The 22,683-nt window shown below is 45.5% G+C and overlaps 1 protein-coding gene across 1 annotated transcript; it reads left to right on the plus strand.

Annotated features, from left to right (window-relative positions):
* Positions 1–403: 403 nt before the first annotated feature.
* LOC119373989 (uncharacterized) lies at positions 404–22,683 on the plus strand. Its single transcript, XM_037644047.2, has 6 exons — positions 404–576; positions 4,755–4,841; positions 15,644–15,760; positions 19,249–19,314; positions 20,825–21,010; positions 22,524–22,683. Exons 1-6 carry the CDS (start codon positions 516–518, stop codon positions 22,574–22,576), a joined length of 570 nt encoding a protein of 189 aa, XP_037499975.1. The 5' UTR covers positions 404–515; the 3' UTR covers positions 22,577–22,683.

The raw sequence follows: 22,683 nt of genomic DNA on the forward strand, positions 1-22,683 counted from the left end.
AAGCACTCGGCAGCTCATTGAGAAAAACATATGGCAGTCTTTAGTTAGTTAGGTGCGAATGTGGAGTCGCTGATATGCGTGGAATGTTATCACTGATTTTTTTCTGTAACTTGAAGAAATCTGCCTTTGTGGTGTATTTTAAGGTATCCATTTTGCAGAAGGAAGACCATTTCTTTCTTAGAAGTCGCGATAGGCACAATATCTAATACGAGTCAAATCATGTCGTAAATATAGCGCAAGAAATGACCTTGAAATTAGTTAAGCAGTCCGCGTAAGGTATTGTTAAACATGCCCTAGAAACTGCGGAAATTTACAGCTGCATCGAGTCGCTTCGCGTCCGCACCTGGCTTTTATTCTACGATGCTCAAAAGGTAGGCCCTTTTCTCGCAGAAAAAAAATCACTGACGTTACTAGCGAGTACAAACCCATCTCACAAGAAAGCACTCGGCATAAAGGCTCGAGCAAACGAAAAGCGGTTTAAAGTAAAACCAGCTTTGCTAAAGTAAACTTCGAAGATGAAGCTGTTATTTTATGCTGTCGTATTCTGCTTTGCAATAGGCCTGATTACGGCGGAAGGTAAGTGCAATGATTCTGAAATATAAACTCAGGGTCGATTAAGTCGTGTGCTTTTTATATATTGTTCCAAAATTATGTCTGTTCAATTTTTTTTATTCTACGGACTAATTATGCACCAAAATAGCAACACATGTTCATTTAGGGCATACAATATGTCTGAGCACGAATATCTATCAGAACGTGTAATACCGCCGGTAAAAATACTGTGCTAATTTTCGAAGATTGTAATCGCCCATGACACGCCGTAGGGCGCCCTTCAGGATTGTGGCATATTACTTTTCTCGTTCTTTTTTTCTTTTTTCTTCCGATGAGACGTCTTTGTCGGAGAGCGCATGCTCACACCGTCATACTTAAAGGAATAGACAACCACCGGAATTTTAATGCAAAAACATTTAATCGGTGTATTTGTATCCAAAATACGGAATTAAAATTCCAGAACGACTACAAAAAACATTCGGTACAACATACGGGATGTGGTTTATTGTTGCCAAACTTGCCATTACATTGAAAGGATTGACGCTTGGGCAGGGTTGGTGTGGGCTCATTTGAAATGTTAACAGCACATAGATGGTTTGGATAGGGACGACATGACCAGAGGCTAAGAGTGTTTCGTCTCCTGCCCAGTGGGGGTTGTATATTCAGTCCCACTGACGTGTGAAAACAAACGGGCCGATGCCTAAATGACCGCTTGCGCGAGCATTTTAATGAGGTCTTCAACACGGTGCAGGGGCACATCGGCATTCAGTGTAGTGACTGTGCACGCATACCCCGTTTCAATCTGAGCAAAGTAATGGCACGGCATAGGGTTCAGCAAACTTGCCAAGGTGTAGAAGCTGAGTTGATACATAAGCTGTGTGATAAGTGCGTTAGCGCACCCTCTATTGCGCTTCCAAATAAAGAACTTGATTACCTGGGTGGGCATTAGGACGTACGTAGTGGTACGCTCGAAGCATTTCAGATGATGTGTGAATGATGTGAGCACCTTTGTTTTCTTTTCTTGTATCGCACCCTCTCCCTTGCCTTATGAAGACCTTTTTATCGAAATAAAACTAGATGGAAGTGAGCGCTCTTTGCCTCTGCTTGTCTCGTCCATTTACAATCTATCCAGGTACTGCTAACATTTTGCATTTACAGCCTTGAAAACCTTGTTAAAACATAAATAAAACGCAATATTAGGCTTCTTCACCGCAGAACAACTAAAAGTTCGTAAAATGCTGTTTACGATTGTTTCTTCTATTTATTTATTTATCTATTTTATTTATCTATTTATCTATTTTTATCTATTTATCTATTTTATTGTGCAGCTCGGGAGCAACAATTATTTATTAATCATTCGTAGTTTTAATGGAGGCCCCGCGAATATTTAAATTAAGAATAAATGTTCATTCACCAATCTTTTTCATTGCGATTATTTTTTATTCCCTACTTGCAAAGAGTTTGATAAGCGCTACCGCATGTGCGTCAGGAGGGGTGCCTGCGGAATGCCGGGGGGCCACCGCCCCAGAAGGGTCTCTTCATCATAAAACCAGGCACTGCCCTTACCTGCTATGCCGCGACGGCAGCTCGTGCGTCTGCAACCATTCCTGCCATCCGACAGCACCACAGAGGCTGTAGCAACAGAAAATTGAAGGCATTATCTGTAACTTAAATACTATTGACACTCTTCTAGTTTTTGTAGCCGGAGCGCCTCTTCTGCTCCCAGTCTACTAGGATGTTCGCAGGGAAGAAATGTAGAGGCCATTCAACGGTGACTGCATTCGTATGTTAGGTTTCACAATACTCACTGCACTGGAAAAATAATTTGCGGGAATACATTCACACAACGATTTATCATGTCTGCATGAACCATACTGGATCATGCGCACGAAAGAAAAAAAAAGAAATAAATAACCATAAAAAGAAAGCCATTTTGAGCGGGCATATTATCTTTCACGTTCCATTCTTATTTGTTATTAATACCGATCAATGCTTGAAAGTACCCATATGAGCGCGTAGCAGGAAACAGCAACCGCAATGCCAAGTGAACTCCTGGGGTCTGTCGCATAATCTCATATTGTTTGGACATATTGTCCGGTTTCACCTCTCCTTGAATATGGCAATATAATTGCTTTGTACGTTGTATTTTGTTACTCATTTGCACTTTCATTTTTTTACGAATCATGTCTTTTTCAAGCTTTCTTTTCTTTTACGTCCTTGTTATTTTGGCATGCAGTGGTGTCAATACCACACTGCTACCGTCCCTACCATGGGGCAATCAGAACTGTAAATAAATAAAAATAAGCACATATGATGTTTTAATAGAGGCCTCAAAACTTGCAATGCCCCGATTGGCGGCTGCTTTGCGTCACCGGTTTATGTTCCCTACTCCTTTCTGTATACAGTGCATGGCTTGTTGAGCCGTTTATGTCTGTGGAGTACGATACCTTATCATTAAGTATTTGAATTACAGCTTCTAGTCAATATTTGACTATCTAGTCAAATGTCCAAACATGTTTCACGGTTAGTAGGCTCATTTCATAAATCACAAGAGTGCTCATCAGCACCGCGCAATTACCTGACTGCTGGCGATATCTTACATGGTGCATATGGCGGCGCTCGACTTTTAAGGGTATTTATATCGCTAGAGTCAAGCCTATATAAGCCATGATTTGGTGTCAACAAACCGCGCTTGACTGTTCGCAGAAAGGACGGCACCAAAATAAGTAGAGCCAAATACATCGCAGGAAGGCTAGCCCTGAAATTATGAAAAAGTCCGCTGCAGTGTTGTGGTGAATGGTACAGAAAAAGCTGAACTTAAACTGATGGCGCAAATGTTAGGCAGGGACTAAGAAGGCACGTAAGACACGGAAAAGCGTGCGAAGAAGTCTTACGTGTCTTCTTCGTCCCTGGCTAACATTTGCGCCATCAGTTCAAGTTGAGCTATGCACCAAATAGCCCAACAGCAAACGTTACAGCAAAGGTCACGTCTTCCAAGAATACGCGCAATATTTTAGTAGGCATGCCGGGAATAGGCACATGCTTAGTCTTTTGGCTAAGTCATATTGTGAAAAGTTGGTGTCCTCTTGCAAACAGCGCTATAGCAGCTGCCAGATTTCACAGGGAAACATATGTTACTGCACATCAGCGAAAGCAACCTCCTTTATCCTATTTTTTTTTCAATCAGCAAATTGCCTGGAAACGGGCGACGATATACTATGCAACATTTCTGACCGACGTAAGCTTCTACAGCACAGGTGCATGGTACCTGTGTTGTTTGATATGAATTTATCACTTTTGAAGTTGTTTGTGCAGCGTCGTCGTTAAACCGCGCTCTCCCGCTGGAGTTTGTTATCACCTGCCAGCAAGTCACAATGAACTCAGTCACGGCTCGTGTCCAGGACTCACGTCGTCTTCAGTATAAAAAGGTCAAGTGCCAAGTAATTAACGGTTCAGTTTCTTGTCGCTACTGCGTTGCGTCACTTCAGTTTGTTAAGTTGCTGTTCAATGGCGAAAAAGCGACTAAAGCTATACGGCACAAGCAACAGGGTCCTAAAGGAAGCTTGTCGAATAAGCAATTTTATCATCCATACAACATTAGTACCTATAAGTACAGAAGTAAAAATATAAGTGTTCGTGCGTGTACTATCATATATAAAAGAATAAGTCTACTTGAGTGCAATTTTTGAAATATCTTTCTTCTGATAATATAGGACCCAGGCTGAACCGGAAGTACTTTAGGTGTATCCCTGGGAACACTTCGCAATTAGCCTGCTTTTGATTCGAGAAAATATCATTCACTTTATAGCCTCATTGCAATCTAGCTTTATAGCCCCGCCACGGTGGTCTAGTGGTTATGGCGCTCGACTGCTGACCCGAAGGTCGCGGGATCGAATCCCGGCCGCGGCGGCTGCAGTTTCGATGGAGGCGGAAATGTTTGAGGCCCGTGTACTTAGATTTAGGTGCACGTTAAAGAAACCCAGGTGGTCGAAATTTCCGGAGCCCTCCACTACGGCGTCTCTCATAATCATATCGTGGTTTTGGGACGTTCAACCCCAGATATTATTAATCTAGCTTTATATACGATAAAAAATTACACTATAAAATCAATGTTATTTGGAGGCAGCTATGCGGCATAGCCTTGTGTATAACCTACCTCCATAAATACAAATTCTGTTCCCTCTCTCTATCTTATATAAAAGAGAAAGAAGAAGAAGAAGAGGAGGGCACTGAGGCAGGAGGTGAGGCTGCAACTGACAGCGAGACGGCGAAGGCGGTTGGCGGGAAAGGTCAGCTTTTTTTTATGTATAGTCAAAGTAAATACAAAGTCTGGCGTGCCTTTGGCGTTGCATAAGTTTCACACTAGCATATATCTTTGCAATCTCTCACACAAAAACTGCGTATTTTCAACCAGTGAGATTTGTGTGGTGCTTAGCGATGGGCCGATTATTGCATGACAGCTTTTGCAAAACTCAGCTGCATAACCCTATACACCAGAGCACGCCTGTCTCGCACCCAGGCTGCTAGCGAGCCGAGCGGATACTCTCGCACCCAGACGCCGGGCTGACCGGGGCTGCCAAGGCGGGCGCGGGCTGCACCGAGTAAACAGGGCAAGCTGCAGTTCTGAGGCTTTAAAGTGCGAAAAAAGTACCCGTTCACGCCGTTTCAGCGTATAAGCGCTCGTCTGGGCACTACTGCGTTGTCTCTGGATGCCAAAACAAGCTGCGCAACAAGAGGATATTAGCGTTGTCTGCGACAATTACGACGCGCCACGGAAATAGTGCCGGTGCGGTGTTTTTCAGCTTCGCCGCAAGTGGATAACTGTGATTCAAGCAAAAAAACTAGGAGCCGAGTGAAAATGCGCGAGTAAGTACACTAACAGCGTGTATTCTGCAGTGTGATGCCCACCTATTTCATTTTGCGAACCTAATTTGCGTAACACGCAGCTGGGTTGAAGGCAGGCGCGAGCTTTGTGTGGGGGGTGCACTTCATACCTTTGAGCGCTTCCTTTGACGAAATTCTAGTGCAAGGTAGTGCTTTCAAGCACAAGCAATCAGCATGCTTTGCCACTTTCAACGTACTATTAAGCTTTAGTGCTTTTGATGGCAACCACGCCTTCGAGATTTCGTCTTCAAAACGTAATAAATGGCACGGTGCTCCTCAACAGCTGGCCAGAATTTCGTGCTTTCATTTCAGTGTTTGATGTCCCCAAATTTATTTCGACACGAGGCATCCAACTGCACATAATACATATATTGCCATGTAAATAAACAGTACTCGAGGCCAGTGTCCTTTACGTCGCAGGCGTAGCTAACCGGCTTAACTAAGAGTAGCACAGTTTCCCTTGTAAAGCACCATCGTTACAAGAAAAAAATAGCGCAGGTAGCTTCCAAAAGGGATCGCTGAACGATACTTCAGGTTATACTCTCTGATAGCTCGCTTTTGTGAACAAGACGCATTATTGTAAGAGCGCCCGTGAAACAAAAATTACGTTCCGCGAAACTACACGTAAAGCGTACTCTACTTATTACGCGATGCATGCTGAAATGATCAGCTTTCACAAAACTTTGTGCACAACTTTTAATATAGGGCAACAAAAATCGTTTCACTCTTTCGCGAGCTGCACTGCAATTACGATTCACGCGTAATACAACGAGAACGTCTTTTTATAAATGTAAAAGCGTACGTATCTCACGAGGTTTGCTGCCGCAGCCCACTCAGCACATTGTGGACTTGCATGAGGAAGATGTTCTTGATGTTACAATAAAATCAGCGAAAATATCCAGGCTAGAAAAGACGCGAAACACGCTCTCCGACGGGCTGAGTTTCGAAAGTTTCACGTTTGCTCTGTGTAGCGTCTGCTGGCGTGGCAGCCCGCGCATGTTGTTTCGTCGCGTGTGCGATAGATGGCGCGACGCGCGATGCAAATATGGCGATGCGCATGAAATTCGCTGTGTTCTGGTCTATAAAATCTCATCAGTAAAACCCAAGAAACTGTCATGCTCAACCATTACTTATGTTAAAATTTGGGAGGCTTAAAACATAATCGTCCCAACGCCTAAAGTTGCCTAATGTCAGGCAGTTGTAGGGGCAATGCCAGTGGGAGTAAACGTGCGTTTCTAAGTAAGCAGGTGTGCTGCGGTGTTCAGACCCATATATCCATGCACGCCAGTTCTTTTCTTGTGACCTTCAATCACAGACAGTCACACGTGTGACCGCTCGGTGCAGGCCGTGCCAAAAGCGATGGGAGTGTTCTAGGTTCTTTTCGGTAGTTGTGTCAGCGCGCATGAAGCGCGCAGTTCGAGTTCCTTATGAAACTAAAGATAGCTCCACCGATAACGCTGGAAGGTTTTATTAGACATGACAAAAGATTCAGCGAAACTTGCACAAAGTCGCGCAAGGCTGGGCCACAGGAGACTTGGAGGACTGCTCGTGGACACATCGGCGCTTCTCTACTGGGGTCGCATAGCAAAAGAGGATGACGACGACGAAGATGAAGAAGCTAACGTAGAGAGCGCGTGCCGCTTCATGAACATATTTTTTCTACGCCACACATCAGACTATACTTAAAGTACTGCGATATATATTACTATGCCTTCTTTCTGTTTTTCCATTTATTTTGTGTATGTTGCTTTCTATCGCTTTCTATCTGCGTCTTTTTCTTTCTTTGTCTTGTTCTCTATACCTAAGCTTCGTTCTTATTTTTTCTGTTTCTCTTTATTTCTACTTCCTTGTTGCTCTATCTCTTTCATTGTAGTCAGTCTCTCGCCTTCTATCTTTTTATTGCAATAGCAATTATATGGACACTCTCGGCTGGTTTTTGCCGTCGCCGTCTGTCGACACCATCATGTGCCGGATATATGTATGTATGTATGTATGCATATATAAATAAAAGCCACAAAGCAAAATATATAAGAAGAAAAAAAATTTTCTAGGCGCACTACCGGGATTCGAACCTTCGGCCACTCTAAAACCGCACTGCGCTGCCTTAAACAACTCGGCCATGCGCCACCGGCTGTTTAGCATAACAACGGCGACCTATTTATATACACCATTTAAAGCGTGCCCGAAGGGCGCGCTTTAAAGCAACGCTCCTACATTTTCCTTCAGACACGCACAAAATGTGACCCATTTCTGTACCCACTTCGCGCTCATCATGTGTGTACCAGTGTGTCCTTTTCGAGTGCCCTACCTTGTGTTTGAGCAGTGCGCTGCAAGTGTCGAGCAGTGACCGTTGTTAGTTCACGGTCGTCCTGTGTGTGTTCTTTTTGCCAGTCCTTTGGGCTCGAGCGGCACGTTGCAAATATCGAGCTGCTTGCCGTTCTTCGTGTGACATTCTAATTTGTTGCTATCGCATTCATTACTTTGCCGTTGCGGCGAAACTGTGACTTTTTATTGGTTTATTCCCTTGTTACTCCTTTTTCTATCTCTATGTCTCTGTAGCCAGTCTCTCGCCTCGTATCTTTATATCTGTTTATCCCTTGCTTTCCGACTCTTTCTGTCTTTGTCTTTCTGTCTTTCCCCCTCTTCCCTTTTCCTCTCCTTTTCTTTCTTTCCTACTATGTCTTTGTTTCTCTATCTCTCTGTGTATTCCTTATCTGGCAATACATTTTTTCACTGTCTTCCCTTTCTTATTTCTCTCTCTCCGTAGTTCGTATCTCACCTTCTATCTTTTTCTGTGTTTCTTCCCTTTCTTTTTGTTTCTTTTTCCGTTTCCATTTACTTCTTTCTATTTTTCTCTGTCTATCTCTACTCGTTCTCCCATCCTCCTTTCCTTGCTCCTAACCCTCACATCTCTCCACCTCACGATCACTTTCCTTGTGCACCACCTGGCTGTACGACACTATACAAGGCTATGCTCTACTCTACCAGCGTGCTTCGATAGCCGAGTGGTTAGTACGCTTGCGTCCTAACCACTCGTTCTCTCGCCCAACGAGTTATTAAATCCTTCGCCGGACAAATCCGTGCACGTATACTGGTAGCGAAGCAGAAGAGGAAGGAGAGGGGTTCGAGGAAGAGTCGGACGAAGATGGCGCGTGCTGGTTCATGATGATATTTTTTAGATGCCAAGCATCTTAAGGCGGAGTTGAATCCGGTGGTGGTGGTGTGCGGCGTGACCACACTTACTACGCATGCGCAAATCCTCTCCTCACACCTCCTCTCCACTCCCCCTCTCCACTCCCCTTCCTCGTTTAGATAAAAAAATTGGCCGTGTATCTGCGTGCTTCGCTGCAAATGTCGTCGAAAGACGATAGAGGAGCGCTGCGTTAGAGTTACTGCACATGCTACCTTTGGGTAGCAGAGTTGCGCATAGGTCTGGTGCGCAACCGTGGCTATGTCGCTAAGACTCACTCCGTTTTTGCAGGCGACATGCCTACCGGGCCACCAGTCGACATGTTTCGCGTGTCGAAGACCAGCGATTTACTTTAACGTGGATGACTAGTGTCAATCCAGTTCGCTGCAGCGGCGTCATCGAGATATACAAAAATTGGCCCCAGCGTCAGCTTCTCCTCAACGCAAGATTGCTAGCGGCGTTTGGAAGACAGATGCGCAACTCTGCTACTTAAAGGTAGCATATGCAGTAATTCTACGCTGCGTGAGATATGGGCGCCATCTGGCACTACGTCGGGAAACGAGCTTGTGCAGAGGGCACGGAAGAGGAAAGTTCTTTCCTCCGTGGCAGAGGGCTTTCGTCGGCGCGTGTCAGTTTCAGCGCAGCTTAAGAAACTAGGGTCTATAGAATTACGTATCTATGTATTTTCTATAAAGGAAACACCCCCCCCCCCCCAACTAAATACCTATACCTAGTGATGTTGCGCCTAAGATATGTGTAATATTTACTTTTTGATGAACAACGTTCACAAGTATGAACAGCCGTGCCAACCAGTTCAAGATGGGTGGGCGGTAGCAAGTGGTTCAACTTTGGCCGGGTGGCTGAATTGGGTGACAGACAGACAGACAGACAGACAGACAGACAGACAGACAGACAGACAGACAGACAGACAGACAGACAGACAGACAGACAGACAGACAGACAGACACAGACCAAAATTTCTGCGTTTAAGTTCCCAAAGAAAGACTATCGCCCTTAAAATTCACCATCTAACACTAAAGGGAACTATGTGGGGATGCGACGGAGCGAATGGGTCGACTTAAAGTTCCGTTCATCACGGCCACCTTGCCCGATGTTAATACGTCCTTGCATGTGGAGCACACCATGAATTCACTGTAGTTGCTGTTGCTGTTACTCGTCCCGAACTCTTCTTGGAGCACGCTACGCGGGTTCTTCGCGCGTCTGCAGAATCTCGTTTCCCAACGCCATCACGTGATTGCTCAAAGAGTGTAAGGGGGAGAGGCCACAGCGTCTTACCCAGCGCCTTACACAGGCCCGAACGCGCTAGCGCGTGCCAGCGCGTTCTGGCCAGCATACAACGCGTTGGTTCATCGCGCGTCTGCAGAATGTCGTTCGCCGATGCCATGACATGATTGCTGAGAGAGTGCAAGGGGGAGAGGCCACAGCGTCTTACCCAGCCGCTTACACAGGCCCGAACGCGCTAGCGCGTGCCAGCACGCGTGGTTTTGTCTGCGTTACGTGAACCTAGGACAGCATACGGCAGCCCAGGCCCCTAAAGTGCTCTGCACTTATCATCATCAAGGTGGTCGAAGAACAAGACGAAGACTTCTCCTTGGCGCGAGCGCGCGCTGTGCAGGTATCATTATCAAGGCGGTCGAAGAACAAGACGAAGAATTTTCCTTGGCGCGAGCGCGCGCTCAATATGTTACAGATGACTATGGTAGGTTTTAGAAAGCGGACGGTCGCCAATGCAACTACGGACAAAGCCCAGCGCAAAAGCTGCTTCGTATGTAAAAGGCTCGCATTAGGTCGTACACACGCTCAGTCACTGCACCGGCTGCGCCGGTGTCACGAGTTCCAACGTCAACGTCGCTCAGTTGCAGTAATACCTTCACGCCTGCCGAGATCGCGGAGCAGCGGGTGGAGCAGCGCAAGGCTAGACGCTCTGAAGGGCCACGTAAACGTCGGCCAGCGGACCCCGAGCTAGGGAAGCGCAGCACAAACGGTAACGTCGGCGGGAAACTGCTACGGATGAAACGCGGGCTCGACATGCCGAAACGCTGCTTCGCATCGCCTCATGGTCCCCTTTTGCGGGAGATGGTGTAATTTATCTGTGACACATGGCCAACCTCGACCTTACCAGCTATGCAGTAAAAGACGACGCGTTTCATGGACGATCAGATTACCGGCGACTAGCACCTGTGCTCACCGCTGTGATTGTACAGCGAGTACTGCTTGTATATTGCTTTTCCGTTTCTCTGGGGACAAGTTCGCCATTAAGTGTTCTGTGCTTATCAGTCTGACTGCCGCCTTCTTTACCGTCGCAATTACATGACAATATCAAGAAAAAGACTCGATGACGCGTGTCGAATCGTGGTGTTGACGAGAAACGCTACATTTCTCGACGACCGCCTTGTACGTTGTTGGCTGCCGCCGCACCCCGAGCTGTACAATGTTCTGAAAGAGGGCACAAGTCAGCCTAACAGTTTGTTTTACTGCAGAGCTCTTTCCTGGAGGTTTCCCATGTGCTGTACATAGAACATCATCATCATCCTGAAGCGGCACGCGCTCAATGACCACCCAAGCATTCGTTGCAGATGGTTAAGACCAAAAGCAGAAACCTGCCCACCAGCTCTGCTGTGGCCCAGCCTTGCGCGACTTAGTGCAAGCTGCACTAATCTTAGGGGCGAAGCTCCTTAGGACCTAGCCTTGTCGGCGTCCGTCACGCTGCACGAAACCAAAACCGACAGCGCTCGCGCCAAGGAGAAGTATTATTCCTCTTGCTCGTCGAGCGCCTTGATGATGATAAGTGAGCGTGCGCTCGCGCCAAGGAGAAGTCTTCTTCCTCTTGTTCTTCGAGCGCTTTGATGATGATAAGTGAGCGCGCGCTCGCGCCAAGGAGAAGTCTTCTTTTACTTGTTGTTCGAGAACCTTGATGATGATGAGAAGCCTTCTTCCTCATGTTGGCCGAGGCTTGTCCATCCATCCGCGTCCCACCGTCACGGAACACGAAACCGAAGCCGACACCAACGTATACAATCGAAACCGAAAACATCTGTTAAAAAATGTTAACAGCGCCGTGTACAATCGAAACCGAAAACATCTGTGAAAAAAGGGTAACAAAAGGTGATTGATTGATTGAAATAACTTTAATGAGGTCCTGCGGCACGTGAAGAAGCACACAAATAAAATGACAAAACACCGTAAAACACCAACGCTAAGCGGCCATCAATCATGCATGTGACAGCATAATGCACGCTGCAGTGAAAAGTACACGAGCGTCACGGCTGATTTACGGTAACATCGAACGATCCCCACGTCCTTCGTCACTCATCATCATTCAGTTTGTGGAGATCCGGTGATTTTTTTTTACAAGTCTTTCAGTGTCCTCTGAGATCATATGTTGGGTCCTCTTGTGGTACTCCGCAAAACCTCCTTAAACCTCATCTAAGAATGGTAGAACATGTTATTGGGCAAACAGCCTTGTGTGTTCTGAACTGATGAAGATAAAAGAACAGAGACTCTCGCGCTCTTTGTTCATCGGCGTCGGACTCATTTGGTCGTTTGTTCGAGGGCTCTCGACCGTCGAACGCAGGGCGTGAGCTCAGATTGGGCTGCGTGGTGCGGCTCTAAGCCGCGTGATCGCGATACAACAAAATGCAGACGAGGAGAAACTTGTGTGAGTGGATTTTTTTAGTTTACTTTTACTGACGCCTCGACTGTAGTTCCTGTGCATCGTCTATGCCGCTCGCGGCTCTTCTGGAATGCTCTCCGGCGCCGTTCTTATATGCAACTGGTGCCCCTCCAGTGCCTTTCAAACGATCGTTAAGCTGTTCAAGGCGCACCTTCCGTCGGCCGGAAGAAGCGAATGGCCACCGAGTGACTAGTGGCTCTTCTCACATCACTTGGAACGCAGAGAGCGTCACTGGTTTAACAATGAAGACGTGAAGCAAGCAGCAGCAGTCGGCGTCGCTACGGACACAACACTGGTAGTTCCGCAACCTCAAGTTTAAATATACCGGTTTCTACATCTGTGCGTCGCGCGGGATAATCAGAAGATTGCATGCAGTTGGTGAATGACTTGTACCTGCTCTTCGAGGATGCGACAAATTTCATCGTTCAGAGCCATGAGTTCTGCAGACGACTTGCATTGCCGGGCAAACCTTTTACCCGTGATGTAGCTGCACACAAACAACTTCCGTTTACTTGCTAAATTGGCTCGACATTCCATGAACGCATCACAGATCAACTCGTTGAAGAAATGTCCAGCCAAGCGTTACGCGAGCGCTTCTTGAACGCTGGCAGAACCCTTACGTTCATCAAGGCAGACGAAATTTGCAAAGCTTCAGAAGCAACAGAGCAAGCTAATGCAGTTTATGAGGGACCGGTACTACGCATCAATAAAACTACAATGCAAAATCGGACGCCAGAAGAGCAGCTTGTCTTACAACCAACTCCTAGATTTCGGGCGCCCGCTCATGAGCAGGATAGGGTACGACGCTGCTACGCAGCAGCGGGTTTCCCCGATGTGTCCATGCAGCAGAAGAAGGTGGGAGAAGCAACCAAGATAGTGGTCGTCCATCTTTACGCATTTCTCATTGTACAGCTCGGTTACCATATTACAATTTTCCAGTAGAGTATAGCAGAGGCACGCAAAACAATGTTGCGAACGCCTTGTCTACATTGGTCATAGACGAACATAACATTAATGCTGAGGAAAAAGAAATAGTCTCACTAGTAACTCCGGCCGTCGACCCTACATTATCTGGAGTAATTCAGCAGCTCAGTAAAAGCTGTGTACATAAGAAGGCGCTATGTGCAGAGCTGGTGCCATTTTTTTTCACATTCAAGACGAGTTATCCTTTGCCCGATGGCCTTTTAACGCGCAGATTGCATAGTAATTTCCGAAGTACATCGCTCAACTTTTTTGCAGTTGGCGCATGAATTGAACCCTGGAATAGACCGCACAAAAGAACTTCTAAGAGAGTGAGACTTGTGGCCTCACTTAGATAACCAAGTTGAGCAATGTGTCAAAAAATGTTTCATATGTCAAGCAGCTCATAAGCCGGCCAAGCCAGTCTTTGCGCGTCTACGACTTGTTCCTTGGCCAGATCAGCCCTGGCAAATATTAGCCATGGATATAGCCGGGCCTTTAAACATCAGGCCCAGCCCAACTTATGCAGTAACTGTAGTGGATCATTATTTGCACTGGCCCGGAGGTATGGTTTACTTCTTCCATGACATCTTGTGATGTCACGGATTTTCTCAAATCTCTCTTCAGCAGAGACAGATTCCAAAGTCAAATCGTCACCGACAATTATCCTCAATTCATTTCCAAATCGTTCTAGGATTCTCTAAAGAGAAGAGGCATTCGGCATTGCAAGTCATCGTATCATTACCCGCAGTACAATAGACTAACAAAATGTTTTAACGCAGTACTGAAGCAGGCAATGCAGGTCGCACAGCTGGAAAGCAAACCAGTGAAACAGACTGCTCAGGAGTATTTAGCTTTGTATCGAATTTTACCTCAATGAACAACAGGAATTTCACCCGCAGTACTCTTACATGGCAGACAGCCACGTACAAAACTAGATTTGATTAAAACGGACTCAAAGTTCTAAAAACCAAGTCTGCCGCGGAACGTATGAGTAAATCGCATAATGTGGCGCAACCAGAAAACAACTATTTCCCGAGATCGCAAGCTTGCAAAAGAATACAAAGTAAACAGCAACAGATAAAAGCCTACGTGATCATCGTAGAGTCGCCAACGAGCAAGTACTTAGGACCCTTTCAAGAAATCAAATGGAGTGGTCAAAGTTACTTTCACTTAGTGATGGTAAGGCCTGGAATGCTTAGAAATCAGTGCAAATACCGCCGCGTTCAGGGAACGATCAGTGCTCTACGAACATAGATTGTTCGTATGCAGGACTTGCTCGAAACTTCGGCTGTCCACTCACAGACGAACAGTTCGATGAGATTGAGAATGTCGCAGATACCACACAATAATATTCAAACTGAGATAGGTGTACTAATGCCTCAGAGCACGTCATCCACCGTTCCAGACTTTTGCGACGAGAAGGGCGAAGAAACGGGATGTCACCATCAGCTGACCGTGGCTGTGAACAGGCGAGTTCGAACGATCAAATTGGGCATCCAGTGCGCAAGCGCCACCATTTTAGCGTATTGCGACAGTCTTGTAGTCTTGCTGTGCTGTGCACGTATGCGTCTGGTGTGTTTTCCTTTTCTTTTTTCGTTTTGCTGCTCTAATGTGATAAGACCTTCTTTATCATTGTCTGTCTACTTGCTGTGTGAATGTTCCAATATCAGGCATGCTTGTTGTTTATAGTGTGATTTTGTTGTTCTGCTTCCATTAACTAGGAGCCCATTTTCAAGGAGGGGATGATGTGATGATAGTGTATGTGGTCCTCTGGTGGTACTTCGCAAAATCTCCTCAAATGATATCTAAGAATAGCAGAACATGTTATTGGGCAAAAACGTCGTGTGTTCTGAACTGATCAAGAAAAAAAGAACATAGAGTCTCGCGGTCTTAGTTAATCGGCGTCGTACTCATGTGTCCGTATGCTCGAGGGCTCTCGTGAACGCAGGGCGTAAGCCCCTGTTTGACGACGTGGTGCGATCCTAAGCTGCTTCCGTCACTGTAAGTGACAATATATTAATAAGCCGTCGAGTTCCTTATCAAGGAAAAACAAAGGCTACGATAACGCATAGCGTAGCAGAGGCACAGTTTTGTTACTCTAAAGACAAGTTTACGCAAAAATAAATATTCCTCAAAAATGCAATTCATTGGTATATAAATTTTATAAATCTGCAGACTCTCTTTGGTGTAGTTAACAGCATACGATTACGATGGCGTTTCTTTATTGGGAATTCTACCCTAAACCCCTTCTATAAGCACCAGTCATATTGTAATTTATACTCACTGCTGGATATCAGAAAGCATTCATTTGTGTACCAGAAATCTTATGTCTCATTGTTTTTCCCTCTAAATATTATAAGGGGAAGAAGAAGAAGGAGCAGGAGAAGAAGAAGGAGGAGAAAGGGGAAGCAAGTCCAAGAGTGGGGAAACGACTATGGCAACAACCAGAACGACGAAAAAGCCAGCAGAGACGGAAGGTAAATAGCCAATATTAATGCGCAGCCATCCCATGCCCGAATACAGTAGCTCTTTTGTATGTTTCCTCAGCTTCTTGGGATCACAGTGAGACGCATTGCTTGTCCATTCGTACTTTAAGCAGGCCAGTAGAGCTCAGATGCTTTCAAAAATGAATATGTAATGAAAGCGGAATGTTGCGAAGCAACTGCTCTGATGGCGTATTCAGATGATCGTTTTCGAGCGCTCTAGAGCGCTCTGAAAAGTGGCGGCGCGTTCGAGTGGTAAAAGTCGAGCGCTCGGACTACGTTCGAATGGTTCTTTGACAGCGTCAGCCTCCCAGCCAGAGCGCTCCCCATCCATCTGGCTTCGAAGTCGGTGCGTTGGCGAGATCCGGCCGAGAGGACGTGTTACTTGACACTAGTCGCTGTACTTGCCGCGGTTGTTGACAGGTGACAGCGCCAGCAAGTATTTTTTAAGCATTTACACCTTAAAGTGTTACGAAGCGAAACGTTGTTCGAAGCATCGTGCGCGTTTCTTGGCTTGTGGCCGTGTTTTTTAATGCATTCAACTAGACATAACTGCAGAACGTCGGAGATGGGGCGGCTACTGAAGGCATAAGAATCATCTGTACTGCTTTTACAGCAGATCGCAACCGAAAGCCTTCAAGGTAGCAGCTAGGACGGCGACGACGACGATCATCAAATATATACAAATTCACGCAGCTGTCGCTGCGTTAGTTTCTTCAGAGCTGGATGGCGCCATTTGTCGATGTCGCGCACGAATGTTTCATTACACAGTGGCTACCCGCGCTTCCCGCGCCGTGGAGCTGCAGGCGCTGCTTCAAGATCGCTAACGCATTCGGTTGGTAAACTGCGTCTTCTGCGCAGATTGAGAGCTCAGCTCCGATCTGCGGACTACGATCTGCGATCTGCGGACCGAATAAACCATGATAGTGTTCAGACTATGCGGGATTTGTGAAAATTTTCTAGGAACTAAGTAAATGTCCGGTTGCAGTGTCGCAATTTGGGACCTTCATCTGTATATTTTAAGCCTTCTAATTAACATTTTATACAATAATAAAACTAATTTATTCATTTTATTAAAAATAAAAACGAAAAAACAGGCGGGAACACGTGCCAGGGTAACACAAATTGTACATGTTCATTCACTGAAGGCTGAACAGTGGGTCTTATGATGAAAAATGCCTACAATGCCTTTCGCATCTTTTGTTTCATTGTGCGTACATATAAAGTGCCTCCAGTAGAAGAACAGCGATTTGTCAGAGCATCGGTCGACGTGATGCGATATTATGGTACTAGCTATAGCGTTCTTCTGAGAACAGGCAAACTGAGAGATAGCCAGGCTTCAGACGACACTATTACCCACCAGTTAAAATGTTTACAGGTGGCTCAGCAATATCGTTGACGAGATTTAGTTTGGCCACTGAGGTCAACATGCGTAGACACCACGATGCTTCAATTTCGTGCAAAGTGATGTCGTGTACGATGGCATTCCTCAAATCTTGAAGATGCACTGGTAGGAGACAACACACAAGACGAATGAATACTACAATGGCACGAGGCCGCAACCAACAAATAGACGCAAAAACCTTTGAGCAGCCACTTGGCGCATGTACAAGCGAACTACTATTTCAAGAACATTGAGATGCTACCACCTACTACACCTGATAATCATTAGATACATGTGAGAAAATTATTTTGGTTCCAAGGGAGGATCGCATATGTGACGCTACCATGCGTGCATGTTTGCTTATTTACTGGGAAAGCTTGTATGACCTCCAATTCCTTTTTATTACCTTCCTTGGGCCACAATTCAACATTTTATACAATGAACACGTAGAAACTTGTCCGACTCAGCACCTCGGTGTCATATTTTGACAAACCTCAGAGAAGACGTACTGCTGAAGCCACGAGAAATCATTAAACGAGGAATATCCCTGAACTGGCTCCGATAAAGATGAGAGAGAAGCACCCTTGCCGAAACATCGGATTGTGCAACATCCCTTGTTCGAAAGTTTTTCATTACCATGTATCAAGCATTTCTAACAAGCAATTGTATGTACCGCAGAGTAAAATAGCATGAAGGTGAAAACAAAATGTACTAAATTATAGGAAGAGCTTAAACTAGACAGGAAACGATGAATGTACATTAGAGTTTCTGATGTTTCAACAGACATCATTTTTCTTTGTCTTTAGGTCTTTCAATATGTCACAGGGGCGTAGCCAAGGGGGGGGGGTTCACCCCCCCCCCCCGAAATTTTTCAATTTTGCTTGCGCATATATACACGCACACATACAAACGCACGCACGAACATACATAAAGTATGGTTGAACCCCCCCCCCCCCGAAAAAATTTCCGGCTACGCCCCTGATATGTCACAATCGCTAAGCGCCTAGATATCCCCATTTCTGGATCCCGAGTGTCAGCGAAAAGTTTTGCGGTTTCTGTAACACAAAACAATGAAATACGTGCTTGAACAACTATGGAAGTGCTGTAAAATAAATAGCATTGTAAGGCGTATACAGGTGTATACAGTTCGTTGTAAGGCACATTCAAATATAGTGACTGAGTAGGAACATGCCGTTTATGGCGGTCGCCACAGGTTGAGTGGTGATGTGGGGTTAATATTATATATAAAAGAAGTGATTAATTATATTGCGAACTATAAGAGACTGAAAGCTAATTGTACTATTAAAGCTTAAAGAAGTTCCCTGGAAAAGCCATATAGCCTGATCAATATGAATAATATAGCACATTTACACAGCTCCGTATCACAGGAGAATCTGGCTGCCAGAGCGCATCAGTTCGAAATTGGAAGGCTAAAGCACGCTTGTATCTGTGCGCCTGTGCTGGCTCTGAAAGCCGGAAGTGGTCGCGCCGCAGGTAAAGCGGATACTTGCATTGCTCAGGATTTCAGACCTTGTGAATGTTACTAGACCACGCGCTTCAATAGCTCTGCTGCGATGACGCCATGCATACTGAATGTTTAGAAATAAGCGCAAAAAAAAAATTTGCAATCAGTGACTAATTGCCCTATGCTCCTCATTTTGCAATTGTCAGCAGTGCGCACCCGCTCTTTGTAATAGGATGACGCTTTTATTTCGAAATAGTTTTTTTATCACTTGCGAGAGCTTTTTAGAAACACTTGCGTAATTTAAGAATAACATCATAGCGTCTGTTAAGGTACCCGAAAGTAAAATTCCTGTGGGTCATATTCAGTCACACCATAGTGTATTAAAACTTGTAATACGCATAAACGTTCAAAATATTGCGCAGTTTCAAATGCTTGTGTGCGTTGTTAATTAAAAGCGAGTACTCAGCCAACAGGTTATATTTCCCTCTCGTTTTATTGGCGTAACAGAGGTTTAGATGTGCAAGAAGCAGCGGTACTCACTATCTTTAGTACTTTCCAATACTGAACAGTGTTTTTCAGCTTCACTACACTAATAACATCAATTAAACATAATCACTCTTTCATACCAAATAGGAGAAGGAGGCAACGGAACAGCTAAGGGCAAGGCTCCCCCAAATGCCGCTTCACCAGAAGCGAAAGGTGAGTGCTGGGTTAACAACAACTAGTTAGTTTTAGTGCAGTAATGGAAATACCAACTAAAGCTTTTTAGAGCATTCAATAATGCACCTAGCTTTAGTTTTCATGTGTTCCTTCGTGGCTAATCAGTCTTCATATTTTTGTTGTAATTAAGTATCGGCTGTAAACTCGAACGGTAACTTGGCAAAAAACTGACTACAGCGTGAGTTGTGAGTGCTTCCAACTAATAGCGTGATAAATTGTGACAGAGAACAGGTGATTTAAAGATAAGTTATTTGAATTTTGATAACTAGACACGAAGCGTGGCTTCGTTTTCAGACTAGTCACAATAATCATTAGCGAAAACCTCCGTAGATAGCTGCAAAAAATGAGTCATTGAACATATAAACGGCAAATATCATGACTGCGACCATGTGTATTATGAAAACATTCCAGCGTCCGATGCCAAGGGTTTAAAGACGAAATGGTTGTCACCTCACTTTTTTATTTCGTTAGATTTTCTTACGGCATCAACACAATTGAAACAAAATTGTGCAGATGTGTTTCCTTCATAAAGTCCAGGAGGAACACGTGATGCCGACCGTATATCCATCGCTGCAAGTCAGGCGGCCTGGTGTGCTGAAGTCCCGCACGTCGCAGGTGGCGTCGACGAGCCTTTTGTAGCCCAGGGCGTGTCCACGAAACGCGGTTCAGGTCTGGTTCCCGCAACGGTGCAGGACGAAATTTGCAGCTCGAAGTTTTTTCGGTGTACCCCCCACTTCGCGCAGAATGAAGGCCGCACTCAGAGCCGCACTCACGCGAACTCTTCGGAGCGACGCTTCATCATGACGACCATGAGCGTTGTTCTGGACAAGACCGAGTTCAGGTGGGAGGTCATCCCCACGGGTACGCGAGTTCTCATACATCTGCGGGGCCATGACTTCCCACTTCAACTTGGTCGAGCCCAGGAGGATTGCTCAGGGTCGCATTCCTCCAACGCCGATTGCGACAAAGACAGGGCCTCGCGGTCGGGAGCACAGCTGCGCGCTTCGCGAAAACTTGTGCCACAATGTGGAGGCACACATGTGAAGTATAGCCGACGGCACATCGGCTTGTCAACGCCACTGCTTTGGTACTACACGTAATGTTTCTGTCATTTAGGCTAATACTTATTCATGTCGCCACGCGGAGGTTTTATACCTCTTCGCGGGAGTTCTTGGAAACATGATGGAATATGTTGGTGTCTATACGTGTTGAATATTGTATAAAATGATCTGCGGCCAAATACATTTGTCCCATTGACACCACAAAGAGATCCTCCATATAATATTTGTCAAACCATCAAGTCCGCGTTTTGGGACTGTGCATACGTCCCCAATGCGCCGATAATGTATTTGTTTCTATTGTTTTCCTCAGTACTGTTTTACAATTTTGTGTGTTCCTATTGTTTTCCTCAGTTCTGTTTGAAAATATGAATAATTACAGCACGCTTTATGTGTTTAGCGGTACAAAAAACGCCTTATTTCCTTTCAAGGTAAAAGGAAGTTATTTGGAAGATGCAGATCGACCATACCAGAAGGCAACTGCGTGCCTAACTCTCGCGTTACAATGTGGTATTTCGACGGTGGAATATGTACGCCACATCATGTTGGAGGATGCTCATTGAAAAGAAAGCAACAAGGATATTGGTTATGCCTACAATGTACGCAGAAATGCATGGGTAAGCAAACAAATTTTTTTGCGGTTGAGTCGAACACGTGTCAACATACTTTTTTATAAGTTCTCATTGCCTAATTTTAGCGCGGTACTCTTAGGCTCGTTCTTGCGTTGTACGTCGGCGTTGTTCGTCCGTCCAAATCGAGAGAAGAAATACAGCGAACGATGCAAGTAAACCCAGAGCGCGTAGAAGATGGCGAAGACATGAGGAGTGAAGAAGAATGACGGAGACAACGATGGAGGAGAGGATGGCCATTCTATGAGGAGGAAAGGAGAGTGCAGCACCATACCACAAGATGGTGCCATAGTATTGCATGTCGTCTATGAGGTCTGTTGGTGTTGGCGGCTGCTGTGAATTTCGTCCACCTGGTAGCTCTCGCGATCTCCAGGTTAGCGAGGCACTCACGCCACACTTCGCTCCATGCACAATGTGGCGCACGAGACAGGTTTTCCGTCCTAGTCAAAAATTGCCGCTGCTGAACGCGGTAAAATTGTTTGTCGAGTGATAGCTCGGTTTTGCTGGCTTTGGGAAAGAAAGTGATCATTGGTTTACAGATATACTCATTGCGAGCCTCACGACTACACTGCATCGCTCCTCCTTTTTCCTCCATGCCAGAAAGCCGCTTTTGTAGCAACAACTATTGCATGTACATTTGTACCACATGACACAGACGTTGTAGCTGCAGCCTTGAAGAAAACAGGTCCGCTTGTAGAAACGTCGGCGCCCACTACACCCCATGAACTTCTGTCGGCCCTCTCGGCGCGAACGCTCAGCTACCTTGGATGCAGCCAGCGCCTCTCGAGATCGCGGCACGAAAGAATGACCATGATCAGCTCTTCGTTTTCGCGAATGCGCCGCACTAGCGTTTAGCTGAAGTTCTCTGGTCTGCGTAAGGACGACATGCGAGGCGCGTAGAACGAAGCACGAAGCTCAGGAATGCTTGCATGGCCTTGGCTGAGCTTGGAGATCAAATTCACGAAACGAGACAATTTCTTGGTTTTTGCCTGGATAAAGTATAATAATTTGCGGTTTTGCGTCCCATAATGACTCAACGGTAGTTGCGAACTTTTATCGGAGCATACGCGGAGCCTTACGCGCCAATGTAGTCGACGTGCCTGGGAACTCAATGACATGCACTCAGACGCTTAAATTACACAAAGATATACATCCACCCCTCGTAACGCTTGGCTCCAAGCATAAAAAGTGTGGCATAGGCAGTTCCTCTCTGATTTCTTCACATGAAACCGACTGGTACAATGCGTAAGATCTGCCAAATTGTTTTTCCTCGTATTTTCTTTTTCAACGCAAAGAGCGAGCGGTAGAATCCGATTGATTAGATGCACCCGCTCTATTGTTCTTTGAATAATCTACTTGTATAACCTTTATGGAATTCCCTTAGTGTGATTATCAAATGTTTATTCAGATATTTTGCGAGGAGTGTCAAACGCCTTTTCTCATATGTTGTGTAACTTTTACGCGGTTATGTTCCTGCTATACCAGTGTTCTTGTTCTCCAGGTTTGAAACTTACTGACAAGAAAATCAAGAAAATATGCAGAAAGCAAGCCTAAACAGAGAGGATACTATGGTTGGGTACTTGTGCGCTATTCCTCTCTGCGTGTGATTGGAGACAGTATGTATGCGAAATGTGCTTTTGCATAATAAATTGATCTGTTAA

The sequence above is a fragment of the Rhipicephalus sanguineus genome, chromosome 11 (genome assembly GCF_013339695.2).
Source record: "Rhipicephalus sanguineus isolate Rsan-2018 chromosome 11, BIME_Rsan_1.4, whole genome shotgun sequence".
In the NCBI taxonomy this organism is placed as follows: Eukaryota; Metazoa; Arthropoda; class Arachnida; order Ixodida; family Ixodidae; genus Rhipicephalus; species Rhipicephalus sanguineus.